The sequence below is a fragment of the Mytilus galloprovincialis genome, chromosome 6, assembly GCF_965363235.1.
Source record: "Mytilus galloprovincialis chromosome 6, xbMytGall1.hap1.1, whole genome shotgun sequence".
Lineage (NCBI taxonomy): Eukaryota > Metazoa > Mollusca > Bivalvia > Mytilida > Mytilidae > Mytilus > Mytilus galloprovincialis.
The window spans coordinates 70,531,500-70,549,005 of record NC_134843.1 but is presented as its reverse complement, the minus strand read 5'-3'; the positions used below and the strand labels follow the sequence as shown (position 1 = coordinate 70,549,005).

The 17,506-nt window shown below is 31.9% G+C and overlaps 1 protein-coding gene across 1 annotated transcript in view; it reads right to left on the bottom strand.

Annotated features, from left to right (window-relative positions):
- The window catches only part of LOC143080217 (fatty acid 2-hydroxylase-like), a 36,835-nt gene extending 31,717 nt beyond the window's left edge, over positions 1-5,118 (bottom strand). The window contains exon 1 of the mRNA XM_076255945.1: positions 4,735-5,118. Coding sequence (XP_076112060.1) covers positions 4,735-4,980 — 246 coding nt within the window. The 5' untranslated portion in view covers positions 4,981-5,118. The remainder of the gene's footprint in view (positions 1-4,734) is intronic.
- Positions 5,119-17,506: the final 12,388 nt, after the last annotated feature.

The window sequence follows — 17,506 nt, the reverse complement described above, 5'->3', positions numbered from 1 at the left end:
TTCATGTCATATAAACAGATACTTAATACTCTTACCAGCTTTATAAAACATATATTCATAGCATGAACACTTTAGTTCAAACATGAACTTGTAATAAATTGTCAAGCATTTATTACTTAGGAACTCCCATGACTCCCCTTAACAATGTACACTAATATTGAACATTATAAGAATGAAATAATTGAGAAAGCTTATAAGGTTATAAAATCAAACAGCTAGCGACACTTTGAGTATATAGTATGACTTTCTTCCACTATCAGAAATTTGTTTAAAAAAAGAATTGATTAAAAAAATAATACCACTTGATTTTTTACCCAACTGTACATGCCCATAGGCTTGGGTGTGTGAAAACCAACCCCCCTTTGGTGGAAAATTTGCTTGATTATATAGAAATTCACTAAAGCATTCACTGAAGCATTACAGCAGCCACAACCCCCTTAGGTCAGTTGGTGGGCCCCCCTTATAAAAAGTTCTGGATCCACCTGACTGTTGCAAGCTATTACTAGATTCTATTAATAAATATTCAAATACGTATAGTTCTATAACTGCAAATGTGTTAAAATCTTATTTTGAAGCTTGTCTTCATAGAATCAGAAATTACATAAAATTACTGTATTAAAAGAACAGACATCATCAAATGCCACCTTGAGTATCTTTGGGATATCAGAGTTACATGTACAGATAGAATATTGTAAACAAAACTATATTCATCTCTGAAAAGACTGTATTGAAATAAATTGGGAGTAATGGATTCAGATATATTAATTGCCTTTATATTAGTTTTAAGTAATTATGATAATTATATAACCCAGTCAGAGACATGCCATGATAATTATTAGTGATATTAGTATTATTCTTTTCTCAGTGGTATACATTGCTACAATATAAAGTACTTCTCTTTTACTTAAATTGGATAAATCGTCTTCTTTCTCCCATATTTTATTACAACATTGTCAGAATGAATATAGTTGAGCCAACATAATTTCAAATCAAATTTGTGTGCATGAAAAAAAAAACATATATATTTATATAAGTTGTGGATTCAAGGATTGAAGAGAAATTGTATTTTGGATATTTGATTTCATGGTTTTGCCTAATTATGCATAGAACATTTGTAGAAGTCTATAGAAAAAGTGTACCTTATTCTGAAGTATTTCAACATTTCAATTTGTGTTTCACTTGTCCCAATACCACAGTACATAAGGTATAACATATACAAGAATGGTACCACTGTATGTGGATGTACATTCTATAAGATATGTATGAGATTAGTACTCTCACTGCTCTAAACATGTGTATACATGCTGTATGATCAGATAACTTTCCAATAAACTGAAAGTCACTTTCCAGAAAATAGTAAATTCTATTTACCTGTAATAACTAAAATATTTATTAGTAATCAATTGATAAGATCTAGCAGCAAACTATATTATTTTTCTGAAAGAGATTTTAAAAGAAGGACGTGCTGTACATGTAAATGAGTAAAGTACCAGTTCTCTGACTCACTAAGGATTTAGAAAAGAGAGTCCATGGACTTGTCAAATTTGGCTATGTCTAGTCAAGCAGTGAGAAGGTGAAATTATTGCAATGTTTTAATTATTGTGAAAAAATGTGACTAGTTTATAATCGCAATAACTTGAATTGGCATTTTGAATTTTTTTATATAAGCTAAACAGGATTTTTCACAAATATCGCAAAAATTAAAGTCTAATTCGCAATAAAAAATAAACACAATAACTTCTGAAAAACACAATAACTTCTGAAGTACAGTACTTATATTATGATTCACTGGTTATTGCCTTACTTAATTTTACATGATAGAATGATAGATTTTGAATAATCCTCAAAATCAGACAGTTAAAGATTTATCTTCCTGTCCAAATCAAAATATATTTTATACATACAAGAATAAATGTATAAGATATGTTTTTATTTTGACATGTCACAAGAAGATTCATCTATTGTAGAGCTTTGTCACATTGCATTTTTATAATGTCTAAATATAGACCTTTTATTCTGCTAAGTAGAATTGAGAATGGAAATGTAAAAAATAAACAACCACTTGCAGTGGCGAATCCAGGACAGGGGGAAAAGTCATTTTTTTTGGATGATCAATGCATTTGAATGGGGACATATAGTTGGAACCCCCCCCCCCCCCCCCCCCACCCTCCTTTTTTGTCCTGGGTTGGGAACTGGGTCAACCCCCTTTTAAAAAAGGCTAGATCCGCCCCTGACTTGACCCAAGAGCAGAAGTAGTCTGTAAAAAAGTACAATGACATTGACAATGATAATGTACAAGCAGTATGTGTATGCATCTTTATAGATACATGAGATACATAATTCTATATTCTTTTATATACTTTTTCACAGTTTTATTAAATGTGCTGTCCTTCTCAGAAAATTTTATTGCAATGTTTGCACGTTCAGAATCAACGATCATCTCTTATCAAATAAACTTCCTGTACATGCATGTCAATTGGACTCAATCCTATTGCTGCTACATAACAATGCTTACCATACAGCATTAACAGTAACAATATAAGCTTACACCTAAAGGGTATTGCATAACATTTTCAGTGGTAAGAAGAAAGGTCTTTAAGTAGACTTTCACTTATATTTTTACGACATAATGTTCTGCATGTTCTGAGTGGTTAAAAGAAGACTTTCGATCATGTTTTTATGACATGATGGCCTCAGAGATACATTGTAAGAAGGAAGGTCTCAATGTAGACTGTTACTCAAGTTCTTTAATAAAAAAAAGTAATGACTATAGCTATAAATAATAAATCTTACAATCATGTGACAATGTAACTTTGTTTTTTTTGCACTATAGGTATTTTTTATAGAAATGTTTAAGCAATGTTTAGTGTTTTCTGAATGTTCATGTAATATTTGCCACTGGACATTCAGCATCCATCTATTAATCATGTTTATCAGGAAATCAAATAAGTCAAATTTATTCAAACCTTGGAATAAGGCTTATCTTTTACTACAAACATTTATAAAAATTAGTTTTCATATACTGTACCAGGAGTATAAACACGGGCAATGACCCCAAGTAAAATGTAGTAATAAGGAAAGAGCCAAACTTATGTAAGCCTTAACTAGCTTGTATATCACTAGTGAATGAAATCCTACACAATTCTATTTAATTCATAACATTTGGTTAAATGTTAAGTCCTAGGCAACTTTACATCACATTTTCACTGACTTGAAGGTAAAGGTAGCTTTCTCTAAGCTGGGGGGGGAGGGGGGTTGTAGGACCGTGATCAGGACTCCAGGATCGGTTGTTTTTAAGCTCTAGATTTCGGGATAGACCCTTTCAGGATCCGGGAATTCTTGTTTCGAATTTCGGGATGCCATGGCCAGGATTTAAAAAAAATTTAAATTCGGGACCTCAGGATTTCATGTTTTTAAGCCTGGGATTTTGAGATCAAGACACCTACCCCTCATCATACCGTAGGACATTTTTATAATATATATATTCAAACACAAGTCTTCATGACTTCCATTAAAATCAATATCAATATCAACTATCATCCCAACTCATTTTAGGTGATAAAATTATTTTTATATAAATTGTTGAAATTCTTTCTTCCTTTATATATATATAATATACATGAATATAGTTAAAACTTGTGACACTTGAAGAAGGCCATTTGTTGAGCCGAAATATTTGTCAACACGATTTAATAACAACATTTTCGTATTATAACATCTTATATCAGTACCGTTGTGCAAATCTTTAGACTGATATAATATACATGTATATGGCCTAAATTAATATATTGTTTGTTTCCCCAATCCCGACCCTGCCAAGCCAGGTGTGGGTCGGAAGGTAGGGAAATAATTTTATTTTTTCCAAAAAGCTTGAACAACATTGGACAATCCTGCAAGCCTGAAAATAGGAAATGAATAAAATAATATTTGACTTAAATTTGACAATAAAATTTTATGAGTAGCACTGTTTTTGCAGGGTCGGTCGGGATTGGGGAAACAAACAATATTTTATTTTAGGCCCATACATGATATATACATCTAAGTGCCTAAAACAACCCCAATAACAACAAAATATTTGAAATTTAATTATCTATGCAATAATATGTCTTAATGTGTCATAGCAAAATTGAACTAAGATATCTTTCATATTCTTATATTTGAAAAATATTCAAATTAGTATGTTATTTAATGGAAATAATACATTCAAATATGCATCCAAGGCACAATATTCTGTGTCCATCATCATGACTATACATATACATGTATGTAGACATAGACAACATAATTTGCTATTAAATTGTAAAATTAATAAAACTTTATTTACTTTCTGTCCAATAGTATCAATAATAGAATAGTTTATCTATCCCTTGTTAATACCAATTTTTACAAAGCGGCTGAATCAAATTTTGGCCTGACCAGAATGACAAAAAATACTCATAAACAGGGACTGCAAATTGGTTTAAACCTGTGTTTAATTTCCAACCTTTGAATGATATTATACTATTCAAGCTTTGATACAGGTGAAAGCAGGAAAATTAATTCAATAATTCAAAATGTAAGATTGGGGTACAAAATTTGTTATATAGCAGTAAAGTTAATACAATAAATTTGAAATATATGATTGGGGGCAAAATTTGATACATTACAAATGTTTACTAAACATTGCATAATCGGAACTATACTCATGTGATAATTTATGTTTTTATATTGACCATACACAGACATACAACTTACAATATGCTGCCGTTTTCCTATACAATATTTCTTCATCATAGAGTACGCCGCTTTGCTATGTATATGTGGGTCTTTTTGCATAAGTTGGGAGACATCCTGACCACAGTGTTCTTCCAGGTATTTCTTACCCCCGGGATGTCTGTCAGCAAATTCTGTTACATCATAAACATTATCGGATTCAAAAATGACTATTCGTTCACTTTTAATCCTAGCTTGAATGTGAGATTCGACTATTTCAGCTGTCATCTTCTGATCTCTCAATGCTATAAAGTATGCATTGGTGTGGTTGAGTTATTCCAGTAAGGTCAAGGTAACGTTATCCAACCGGTCTATAACTTCCGGTCGTCTCAAAGCATATGAAGGCAAACAAAATCCGACGATGAAAAGATAATCTATTGACATGGAATTAAAACTGAAATATAGAAAATTCAAAAGTAGATGTCACATTCTAATCGGCATAGTTATCACAATAAAATGTAAATTTCATAATTTTTAAAACAGTATTCTTTCGTCCGTTTTGAAATACTCCCCAGACAAAGATATCACCTGATACCACAACACAAACAAAATTACCAGTGAATTAGCACGTCTCTACATAAACAAATCATTAAAAAGGTGAAAAAGTAATCGCAATGATTAATCGACACAAATATAGATATCGGATGATAATCCTGGTACCATTACGACATTTTCAAATTAAACCAACATCTACATTTTTCAAAACAAAACAGTTTACATTAGTCAATTTATATTCCGTTTTAATTTTTGAAAAGGTCAAGGAACAGTAAGTGGCCTGTTTTAATATGTGTTGAATACAAATTATTGATCTGTGATTTAAAAAAAAAAGATCAAAAATTAACTGACAAACCAATTTAAATATGATGTAATCCTTCACTTATTTATTTTAAACATCTGACTCGATGTCGATAAGCATGACAAATGAAAAGGTGCTTAGTTGTGATTGTATATTTAAACTGAATGCAGGACACGCGACGAAAAATAATTGTATGATACATCTATGTTTAGATAACTGGCTAGTGTCTTGTCTTGCATTAGGTGCCTGCTGAGTTACTTATTTTCAATTTGGGTACAAGTGAATGGTGAAAGGAAGGGTGTATCATCCCGAATTCCAGAAAAAATATTCTCTCCCATGTCACGTGAAATTAATTAATAATTCTTGGGTCCAAATTTGTTAAAATCCCGAATCCCCGCACAAGAGTCCCAATCTTGACATCGCGATAAAGGTCCCCCCCCCCCCCCCCCCAGGAAAATGAAAATTGCGTTGTTTTCAACGGGTCATATTGGTGAAGTGTTTTAATGTAGATTAATGGGCACTTAAATTTCATTTATTTTTTTCATAGAAAAGGGTTGCACTCGAGTTGCTTGTCGGGGGGAAAAGGAATCTTTTGTTTGATTCTTTTAAACATTTTAATAATATGTCTCTATTTCAGTCCGAAACGAACATATATATAATGTCAAGGATTTGTATATTATGGGGGATTGGAATCTTGTGGACAGCTTGCATAGCCTGTATGGAAATACATGTATATTGTACATAAAAGGCCTTGAATAGGTGATATAACTATATAAGAACAACGGGGGAAAAAGGAAAAGTAAAAAGCCACCATCACCAAAGACAGTGACACAACTAATTACAAACTCACTTTTGAAAGAAGAAAAAAATATTTGTTTATCATCTTTATATCGTACGAAGGTATGTAACAGTGAAATAAAATAAGACAGTATACGATCGAGCTAATGAAAAAATAGTTACGGCAGATATTACATGAAAATTCAGAAAACACCAAAATTTCTATAAGAATACCCTCAGTACAGCCAGAGACATATATATGTGTATATATGTCTCTGGTACAGCGCAAACAAAACACCAACATATGATGATACATGTTACAAAAGACACTCTTTCAAAAATTGCCTTATTAAAAAATCATTTATTAAGATAGTAAGACGTATTGGAGTCTTGCCGAGAGCTTGCATAGCCTGTATTGAAATACATGTATACTGTTAACACATATAACAAATCCTTGATTAGGTGTCAATTAACTTACCTGCTAGTCAATAAATGATACATGTTATGTTTTGAACATATTTTAAAGAAAAAAAGGACCAAAATGACTGCTTATAGTTATGAAATATTATTTCAAATTCCGCTTTTATCAATACTTGAAACAAAAATAATAACATTTTAACTTTTGTATAATCGAATTCAATACTCTTTTCCATTACTCCTGAATCCGTCAGTACCTTGAGGGATGTGAAAATCAGTTTTATCCTGTACTAGACAATCATTGGAATTGGAGAAGGAAAAAATAATAGCATATATATTTCCAAATCTCTAACGGGATATACTCAATTAATGTTGAGATTCCCATTTTTATGATTAAGATAAAAGTTTTCATACAATCAACAAATGTAATTATTGAACTTATTGTCTTGTAAGTTCAATGTTTACTAGAACACACCCGCGAAATCGCGGGCATATACAGCTTGTAGACTGCTGTAGGATGATTTTTTGTAAAAGATATTATGTATGGAGAATTTCATAAAAGGTGAATTTCATAAAAGGTATCAAAAGCCCTCTCCCTTTTTCCAAAGTCCGATATTTGTTTCCTTTCTGTTAAATTCAATTATTTTCGTGTGTCTGGCCTCAGACCACAATTACTCTTCTCCTTTGCTACAATGCTTCTTTTGGTAAAAGTCAAATCAAATTAACAATTTGCACCGTTTCAAACATGAAATAAATGTAACTGCTTATATATAGACCATTATTAGTCTAATAAAATATGCTTCTAGGACAATCCATCAGTGTTTTCTTTTTCTTTTGAGAGCCTTATTAACATGCCAATGGTAGGATATGAATCATGTATAAATGACTAAGGCTAATTTGAGGGGTGGTCGGACGGGTCCTGATCCCGAAATCCCGGGCTTAAAACCATGAAATCCCGAGATGCAGAATTTAAAGAAATGCATATCCCGAAATCCCGAAATCGAAAAATATATTCCCGGATCCCGTAAGGATCAATCCCCAAATCCCGAGCTTATAAACACCCGATCCCGACGCCCCGAAAAAGGTCCTGCCTACTTCTAATCTCTACCTTACTTTCATTTTTGCCAAATCACTATTTTCCCTTTCAACAAGAAATTGTTATGCCCCATTTATGGGCATTATGTTTTCTAGTCTGTAAATCCGTTCGTTCGGTCGTTCGTCCGTCCGTGTCTGTCCCGCTTCAGGTTAAAGTTTTTGGTCGAGGTAGTTTTAGATGAAGTTGAGCACTTATTTTAATATATATGCAAGTGGTATGACCCCTTAAATAGTAAAAAAATTCATAGAAAACAGTAGACAGAATCATGGCCGACTTTCTATACTAACATACTAACATGCTAACATAGAAAGTCCCTGACAGAATACAGACAGTCTCTATATATCAAAGTAGTATAATCGTAGTTTACATGTAGATAAACGCGAAAAATAATTGTCTTCTCTAAGGAGGTATAATAGTTTTGGTTCTTGTGATCTAAACACCATGATATGAAACGCGAAAAATAATTGTCCTCTCTAAGGAGATATAATAGTTGTGATTCTTGCGATCTAAACACCACGATATTGAGAACGCTCTGAATGGCTTATTTTTTTCCCATTTTTGTTATCCATCATACGATTGGTTGTACTTGTGTCAAATGTTTTACTTATTTTAATATATACAACTGGTATGACCCCTTAAATAGTAAACATTTCAAAGAAAACAGTAGACAGAATACAGAGAGTCTCTATATATATTAAAGTAGTATAATCGTAGTTTACACGTAGATAAACGCGAAAGAAAATTGTTCTCTATAAGGAGGTATAATAGTTGTGGTTCTTGCGATCTAAACACCATGATATGGAGAACGCTCTGATTGGCTTATTTATTTTTCATTTTTGTTATCTATCATACGATTGGTTGTATTTGTGCATCTTTAAAACCGGAAGTCTTATCTATGACTAAAAGTCAGTCCGATGACGGAATCATATCCGGACTCCTTTTTTGTCGTTTTTCTCCCAAAATAACTCAATCTGAATAATCAGAAGAATGGATGACAAATGCGACTATGCATGTTACCTATAGGACACAGAGGCATGATGCAGGGGCGGATGCAGGAATTTTCGAAAGGGGGGGTGCTAAGGGGTGCTAACCCAGGGCAAAGGGGGGTGCAAAACATATGTCCCGATACAAATGCATTGATTTGCAAAAATAAAGGGGGGGTGCGCACCCCCGGAACCCCCCCCCCCCTGGATCCGCCACTGTGATGATTGATTTATTGTGGAAGGAAGAGAAGCGACACCCAAAATGAGGTCTTCTCGTTTAATAGTATAGATATTGTTGATTAATATATATATACATTTTCCCATTTTCCATAATTAAGTTTTCAAGCCATCACTTTCGGTAGAAAATAATGTGTGAGTGTGAATATAATGACTCCAGAGCTGTGTCACTTCAGATAAAAAAAGTTCCAAATAAATAAAAGATTTTTTCTAGCTGCATGCATGAGCGGTCTTATCGATATTTTCGAATATTTGAATATAACGAAATCAGTTCCGTTATGAATTTGCTAAATGAGGTAATTTCAAAATCTTAATCTATGCTGCTTTAGCCTTTATAAATCGTTTATCGATATTTTCAACGACATAACTAGACCACATATATGTTTATTTCTATATCATTGGTGATAGATACATCGATCTATTGCTCGGACACGGTTTTCTTCTTTCTTGGAAAGAGTTTTTTTATTTTTGTAGGGAATAAAATTCATACAGACAAGGTGAGAAGAGGATAAAAAATGAAGAGTTCAATATGCAGCCAGTTTATTTTTCTGGTATCAGCAGTACAAGCTCGCCAACTTTTACCACTCATAAGGTTGCAGATTTCCTTAGTGGCATTCCTATCTTCAGAATCATGAGGGGCCTGATAGGTTATTTTCGCTCTTCGTGATCGGCGCATTTTCGCTATCGCGATCCGTTTTCTACAGATTTTTTATTAATTTATTTTCGTGATCCGTGATCTTGGAAATTTATTTCCTGTGAATCGTGATTGACAAAAAATCAACTCGTGAATCGTGATGAGGACCCCCCCCCCAAAAAAAAAATTAGGCCCTGAATCATGACGAGACCCATTCATTTTCTCGCTGTATTCTGTACAGAGAAATTCTTTTGTTCTGTGGCCCTCTCTGGACCATTTGACCAGCAATCCATGTTCCATGCATTGTTGATACTGTTTATAATGCTTTTTTGTTATTTTATATTTATATGGATCTTGTCTATATACCAGCTTTGATTATTTGGAATATTTTCTAAGTTTCACTTCTTCTTACTACATTTGTATAAATTTCAAGATTTACCTGTATTTTTTTAAAAACCCTTTTTTTTCTAAATTGAATATTTTCGAAGGGTTAAATATTTCGCAGTGGTATCTTGACATGGCTTTGTTTGGACTTGTTTGTTTGCTTTTTGGCCTTGAGTGTTCCAATCTAATTAAAATATAGATCTCCGATTTCGTTATACTACGTTACTACGTATGAGCAAGGACGTATATGACTAACATACTAATATACGTCCTTGGTATGAGGTAACGTAGTATCACGAAATCGGAGATCTATATTTTAATTAGATTGTGAATGTTTGTCCCCAATATTTTATTAACTGCGCATTTGCATCAGATATCGCAGATCAAATTTATTCGTTCATAGTTTTTGATTGAGTTAAGCCTGCCAATTGATATTTTATCGTGTGTTTTTCTATGTTGTGATGTTATTGCTATTTATATGCTATTGTTTCAGAAAAAGGGAGAAGGTTTGGATCCATTAAAACGTTTAATCCCGCTGCAAATGTTTGCACCTGTCCTAAGTCAGGAATCTGATGTACAGTAGTTGTCGTTTGTTTATGTTATTTATACGTGTTTCTCGTTTCTCGTTTTTTTAATTTTATTTAGATTAGACCGTTGGTTTTCCCGTTTGAATGGTTTTACACTAGTAATTTTGGTGCCCTTTATAGCTTGTGGTTCGATGTGAGCCAAGGCTCCGTGTTGAAGGCCGTACATTGACCTATAATGGTTTACTTTTTTAAAATTGTTATTTGGATGGAGAGTTGTCTCATTGGCACTCACACCACATCTTCCTATATCTAATTTAATAGAACCTTTGAAGCGGATGCCATCATCTAGATCCCGTGAGTACAGCTCTCCCCATGCAATTGAAACATGTTACAGGTCCTGTCCCAATGGAAGATGAAGCGATCATGCACAAAGAAAATTGAAGAAGATCTGGAAACAAAGAATTTCTCGAGTGACTTTGCCTTTTGGGGTATGTTGAAACATTATTTGGCTAACTCCTCTTAGAATGGTTAATTAAATATCGCTACAATTTAAATGACACTGAAGATGAATAGTTATAGCATGGCATAGAGTTATTTACATTACATCTTTAAAGTTTTTTTCTATTTCCCTTGTCGAATTTTCTCATGTTTTGATGCAAGTTCCTTTAATATTTCAATGTTTGAAGGTCCACTGATTTACACAACTTCTTTTGACGAATCTTCACAGGAGCCAGGAGGGTGTAGTTATTTTGTTTTATTGTGGATTACTTATTTTCAAAAAGAGGCATTGGGAATGTTCTTTTCAACATAGAATAAAATGCTTTGCTGAGCGCAGCCTGATACGACCGCAGAGGTCGAACCCTGAACAGTTGGGGCAAATTTGGACACAATATTTAGGCTTGATACTGTCTGAATTTGGATTGTGATAAAAATTTTGACATAATATAGGTTTCTGACAAAAAATAAATGTGGTCAAAGATCTTACAAATCTATTGTGCAAAATATGCAATTGATGATTTCCTGGAACTTTTCAAAAATTCGAAATTGAAAAATTTTGAAAAAAAATATGAATCCCCCGAAATATTGGAAAAAACAAAACCGCCAACATTTTAACACCCCCTTGGAGCAATAACCACAAAACTCAATCCCAGCCTTGACTTTGTAGTTTGGAACCTTGAAGTACACTTTCAGAGAGATTAATACACTTTAATCAGAGACATATATACACATATGTCTCTGCTTTAATACAAGTTATTGTTTGGAATCTAGAAAAATGCTTGTTTTTGGCCTGTAATTCCTACGTTTTGGGCAATCAACCTCAAACTCAATTGCAACCTTCCCTTTGTGATATGGAACCGTGTGGTACAATGTCAGAGAGATCCATACACTTACACACAAGTTATTGTCTGGAATCTAGAAAATGCTTGTTTTTGGCCCCTTTTAGGCCCTTAATTTCCGAAACTGTTGGCACCATAACCCCTAAAATGAATCCTAACCTTCTACTTGTGATATTAAACGTTGTGGTATAATTTCAGAGCAATCAAAATACTTATACACAACTTATTATCATGAAATTAGAAAAATGCTTGTTTTGGGCCCTTTTGGACCCCTAATTTCTAAACTGTTCCCGATCATCCACAAAATCATTCCAAACCTTCCATTTGTGGTATTGAACCTTCTAAAAATAATTCATAGAGATCCATTAACCTAAACTAAAGTTATTGTCCGGAAACCCATGTGTCTTCGGACAATGACGACGCCGACGACGTCTACGACTTCATACCTTTATACAACAGGTGCGTTTGACTGTAATCTTGATGAACTTGAATTTTCAGTTATCTTTCCGAAAGGTCGGTGGTTCTCTCAAGCATCCTTCATGGATAAAATAGCCAACAGTGCTGAAAGTGGCAATCAATCAATCAATATATCAATATATCATATACATATATACAAATACCTTATACATTATACTGATCTTTTTGATAGCTTTTTAATTAATTAAAATTTAACTGTTGAGAGTGGAGAAATATCGTAATACACGAGTTCGATGGTGGAATCTGTTTCTCTGATGATTTTTATCCTTCCTTTTCAAAGATTTGTGGAAAGTTATGTACTTTTGATGTAAAGTCACCAGGCATGGTCGCCTTTTTTCATGACGTCACAATAAGAAAATTCAGAAGAAAGCAAGAAAATTTAATGTCACAATTAAATTTCAACCAATTCTTTGACGAGAACAGATTTTTCACTAGTGAGGAGAAATATTTTTCTCACACCGGTCAGGAAATGTGAAAATAGCACAAAAATTAGAGAAATACATATATACAAATGCCTTATACATTATACTGATCGGTACTGTTAAAGGGGTATTAGATGCTGAATTCATTTTAACTGTTTTGACTCAAAATTTCATATGGATTACAAACATACCAAAATGTTTATCCAAATTGCAAAAACGGTCATATTATCAAATATAAACAGATAACAACCAAATGCAATTGGATTTTTCTAGGTCTGTTTGATTTCATATTGTTGGTTATAATCATCGTTGTTTACTTGTAGAAGAATGATTTTTTTAAGGATCCAAATGCATGGTTCATCCTTGTTTCACTTAATATGTTGACATTTTTTTCCTTTTAATAGCTGAATACATGTGTAACCTATCACCAGTTAAGAGGATGCAATCGGAGGTCACATGAATAGGGATTCTTTGAGGTCAAATTATTGACTTGCAAGTGATATTTCTTGACTTTTTTTTAAGAAATTGACACAATTTGGCTGCTAAAATCATAATGCAACTTTATTAGAATAGCAATAAAATCAAAGAAAAACAGATACATTTTATTTATTGTCCAGTATGCATATGTTAAGAGTTATGCAAATTTGTGAATAGTTTGAATAAATAATAAAGATAATTGTAACTTAAGTTATAGACTAATTACAGATGATTATAACACAGATTTCAATTTCTTGTTTTTCTTTAAAAGAAAATACATCTTGTTAATCCTTAATCTTTGAAATGTACATTACAGTGTACTGTTATGCAGCGTAGATTAAAAGTACTATAGATAATTAAAATCAACATTTCTACATATTTACCTACGATTGAGTTCAAAAATTATGTACTAAGTTGAATTATTAAGTGTCTTTTCAATTGTGTGGTTCAAAAATTAGGTATGAACTATAATCAACTAAGATATGTTATTTTCCAATCTATCAAGGACCACATCTCAAACACATTAAAAGTTGAAAATGTCTTTATTGACCTTTGACCTCCATTCGGTAGTCACTAGCATTGGTTGAACTGAATTTATTTATAGCATGGAAACAACATAAAATGTCATTTTTAAATGTCAAGGACAATAACTCCTGAACACTAAAGGTGAAGGGGAAAATTATCAATATCGAAAACTGACCTCAATTTTGTCACCAGTAACAACATATAAAATATTTGAAAAGCATTGGTTGAGCAGTTAATATGTTATTGCACAGAATCTGCCCACTACTCCACTAAATTAATAACTGGACTTTTCCTTTTAAAGAAGTCTTCAATAATATGGAGGTCTTAAATAGAAGAAGGCTGAATTCACAGCTGAAAATGCAGTAGTAACCAATATTTTGCACAAATGTTAGTCTATTTTAAGTTACTATGACCTTGACATTTGAAATGGTGACCTCAAAATCATAAGGATATCTACAATAAAAGAAGGATGAGGTCTATGAGACATTTTACAACAAACCTACAGAGGACAACTTAAGTGCAAAAAATAAATCTGAGGCTTATTACAGAATAAGATGAGGGGGTCTGCCACACACAAAATCATGCTTTAGTTTACAGTTAAAAAGAAATAATGTCTGAGGACATGAATGCTCCCAGTGTCATAAAATTTGCAGCATGTGGCAGACTAAAATAAGAGTGCAGAAACAGATGGACAAGGGTCGCACTGAATGCTCCCTGTCACTTACATAGGGGGGGGGCATAAAAATCACACCATATTACCAAATAAAATATAAATGTTCTTTGCTTTGGGGTTTTCTATCCAATAAAATACAAAGAATCTTATTTCGATTTTTTTATTCATGAAAAAAATAATGACAACATATAAAAATCCTACTAAAAAGTATAACATGCTGTTTAATGTTAAGACATGTCATAGATAGCACTAAATTCTTATTCACAGTGTTCATTTTAAGCAACAATATCAAAATTAAAGCTAATGTTAATATTCATTTTATAAAAAACAATGAGAAGACATTTTGGGACCCAAAAAAGTCTGGTTTTGATTTTTGAAATATGTCTACAAACTGGTTAACTCGTACAATAGATACTTAGTACTATAAAGTGGCAGAGTTGTAAATAAATATACTTTGACCATGCATTTTATGAATTTGAGAGTAATAGAATATTTGTACTGTTTCCAAAATTGTTTGCACCAAAATTTTTCATATCACAGTTTATTTTTATAAAGATTTTATTAATAGTAATTTTTTCAAATTATCAGAAAAAAAACCAGTCACTTCTTAGGCTTTCAATTAATGATTCCATTATACAAAAATGCATGGATGTTTAAAAAGAAAGGTATATGGTCAAATGCACACCAAATTATTGCCCTTTCTTAAATAACTTGGCTTAACAATGAATATATAATAATGGTGTGCAGTTGCAGAGAATACATAATTTGTTGTTATGTTCACAAATTTTTAAGATTTATAAAAAAACACGTAACAATCTTGTGTTTTATTTCAATACTTCTACTTCACAATTTGTGACTTGAAAACCAACAACAACTTATGTTGCCAAATCGCATACTGTAAATTGTGAAATTATTGCGATTTTGTCATTTGGACTGTCAGATTTGAATTATAGCGATTATAAGAAAAATACTTTTTAATTCATATAAAAAATTTCAATATGCAAGTTTAAATTATTGCAATTTTAACCCTGTCACATTTTTCGCAATAATAAAATCATTGCAATTATTTTTGAATTTATCGTACTCCAATATCAAACAGTTATAGTTTGTATGTCTCAGGTAAAGCTCTGAAAGTTTTATAAATAGACAACAGAAGCTATCATGACTGCTTGACTGCTCTTATGTTGGGTCGTTGTTTTTTTGACATATTCACCTTTTCCATTCACACTTTCATGTAAAAATATAGTATAAATACAAACAATTTTATGGAACCAAATGACTTATGGTAAACAATATGTATTTTATGTAATGCATGCCTATAAAAAATTAACAACAGATCTTTATAATAATTTGAGATTATCATCCAAAAGGATATATTTAAATTGAATAAGAGAAACATGAATAACTATAATGAGGATTCATTTATTTTCATGGGTATTAATTTTTGTGGATTAAGGAAAACTTGCATTTTCATGGATGTTTTATGTTGTGGTTTTGCTTATATCTGCATTTAGCTTAAAAAAAATTGTAATTCGTTGAACATTTGAATTTGTGGTTCACCTGTATCCTAAAAACCAAATAAAATTGGTATCCAGCAAATAATAATGAATCCACAGCATAACCTATTAAAAATGAAAACATTTTTCACGTAAGAACATTTTTTTTTCTTATTTGATTTTTTCCATTTAAGGAGATTAGTCAAATTGACCTTGACCCTGATTTGGCACTGTAATCCTATAGTGCCAAAGAGGATTGTCAGCCTATTAAAGTGAATCAGTCAAAATACCTAAATAAAGTAATATTTACACGTATAAACACACAAATCTGCACATTAACAGAAATGAATCATAATCTTCAATCCTTGTTCTCTAAACACCTCAAATTGGCCATGGTTAAAATACTATAATATACTGTAAAATAGTGTAATACCTATATAATTCATAATTTTTATTTGTTGGTGATATAAACATTCCTAATTAATCAATGACTTACAAAAAAATTTATCAGAGTAAAACTTGTCATGATCACCAATGTTAAATTTATGTAGTATATTTAATAGAAAAGTATATATAAACATTTGCATCAATGACCTATAAAACTGAAATAGCACATAAACTACATAAATCAAGGATTGTATAGTATACAAATCCTTCCATAAAATAAACATTAAAATTGTAAATATGAAATACTTCAGGTGAATGTTGTTAAAATTAATGCAAATGCCCATCTATTTACTTTCAGGTACTATCCTATATCAAATAAAAACAATTACCAAAATTTATTTACATTAACATTTATACTCTAAAGCACTAAATTTCAAACAAATAACAAAAACATTAGCAGTGTTATATAAATAGATATATAGAAAAAAAGAAATTTAGCAAAAGAAAAATGATCTATTGCAGCACTTATCATGATAACAGAAAAATATACAACTAAGATTACATTTTGAAACAAATTTATCTTTTTTTTTGTAGCAAATTAATCCACTGCAGGTTAAACTCTAAGCTTTTATTGAGGTAATACAAATCATCTAAAATGTTTGCTTCCTATGCAACACATGACGCTAAAAGAGTTGTAAGTAAATCTCCCAAAACAAATTTATAACTTGATATTATTACAGTACAAAAAAAGGTTTAACATTAAAAAAAAATAACATTACTAGCTATGTTTCTTAACATAATGGTTAACTTAATATTGTTTGACACATTTCAAATCATTACTCTATACTATGGTTAACATCTGTAATTCAAGACACTATAAATAAAATCTAATCGTTTTTTCTAATGTTAAAATAAATCTGATGATGGAAAATATAGCAGCCCTTTTCTGATGTAATGGCTCCTGTCAAGTTCTTTTAAAACCAGGTGCTCCGCAGGGCGCAGCTTTATACGACCGCAGAGGTCGAACCCTGAACAGTTGGGGCAAGTATGGACAAAACATTCAAGCGTGATACAGCTCTGAATTTGGATTGTGATCAAATTTTTGACAT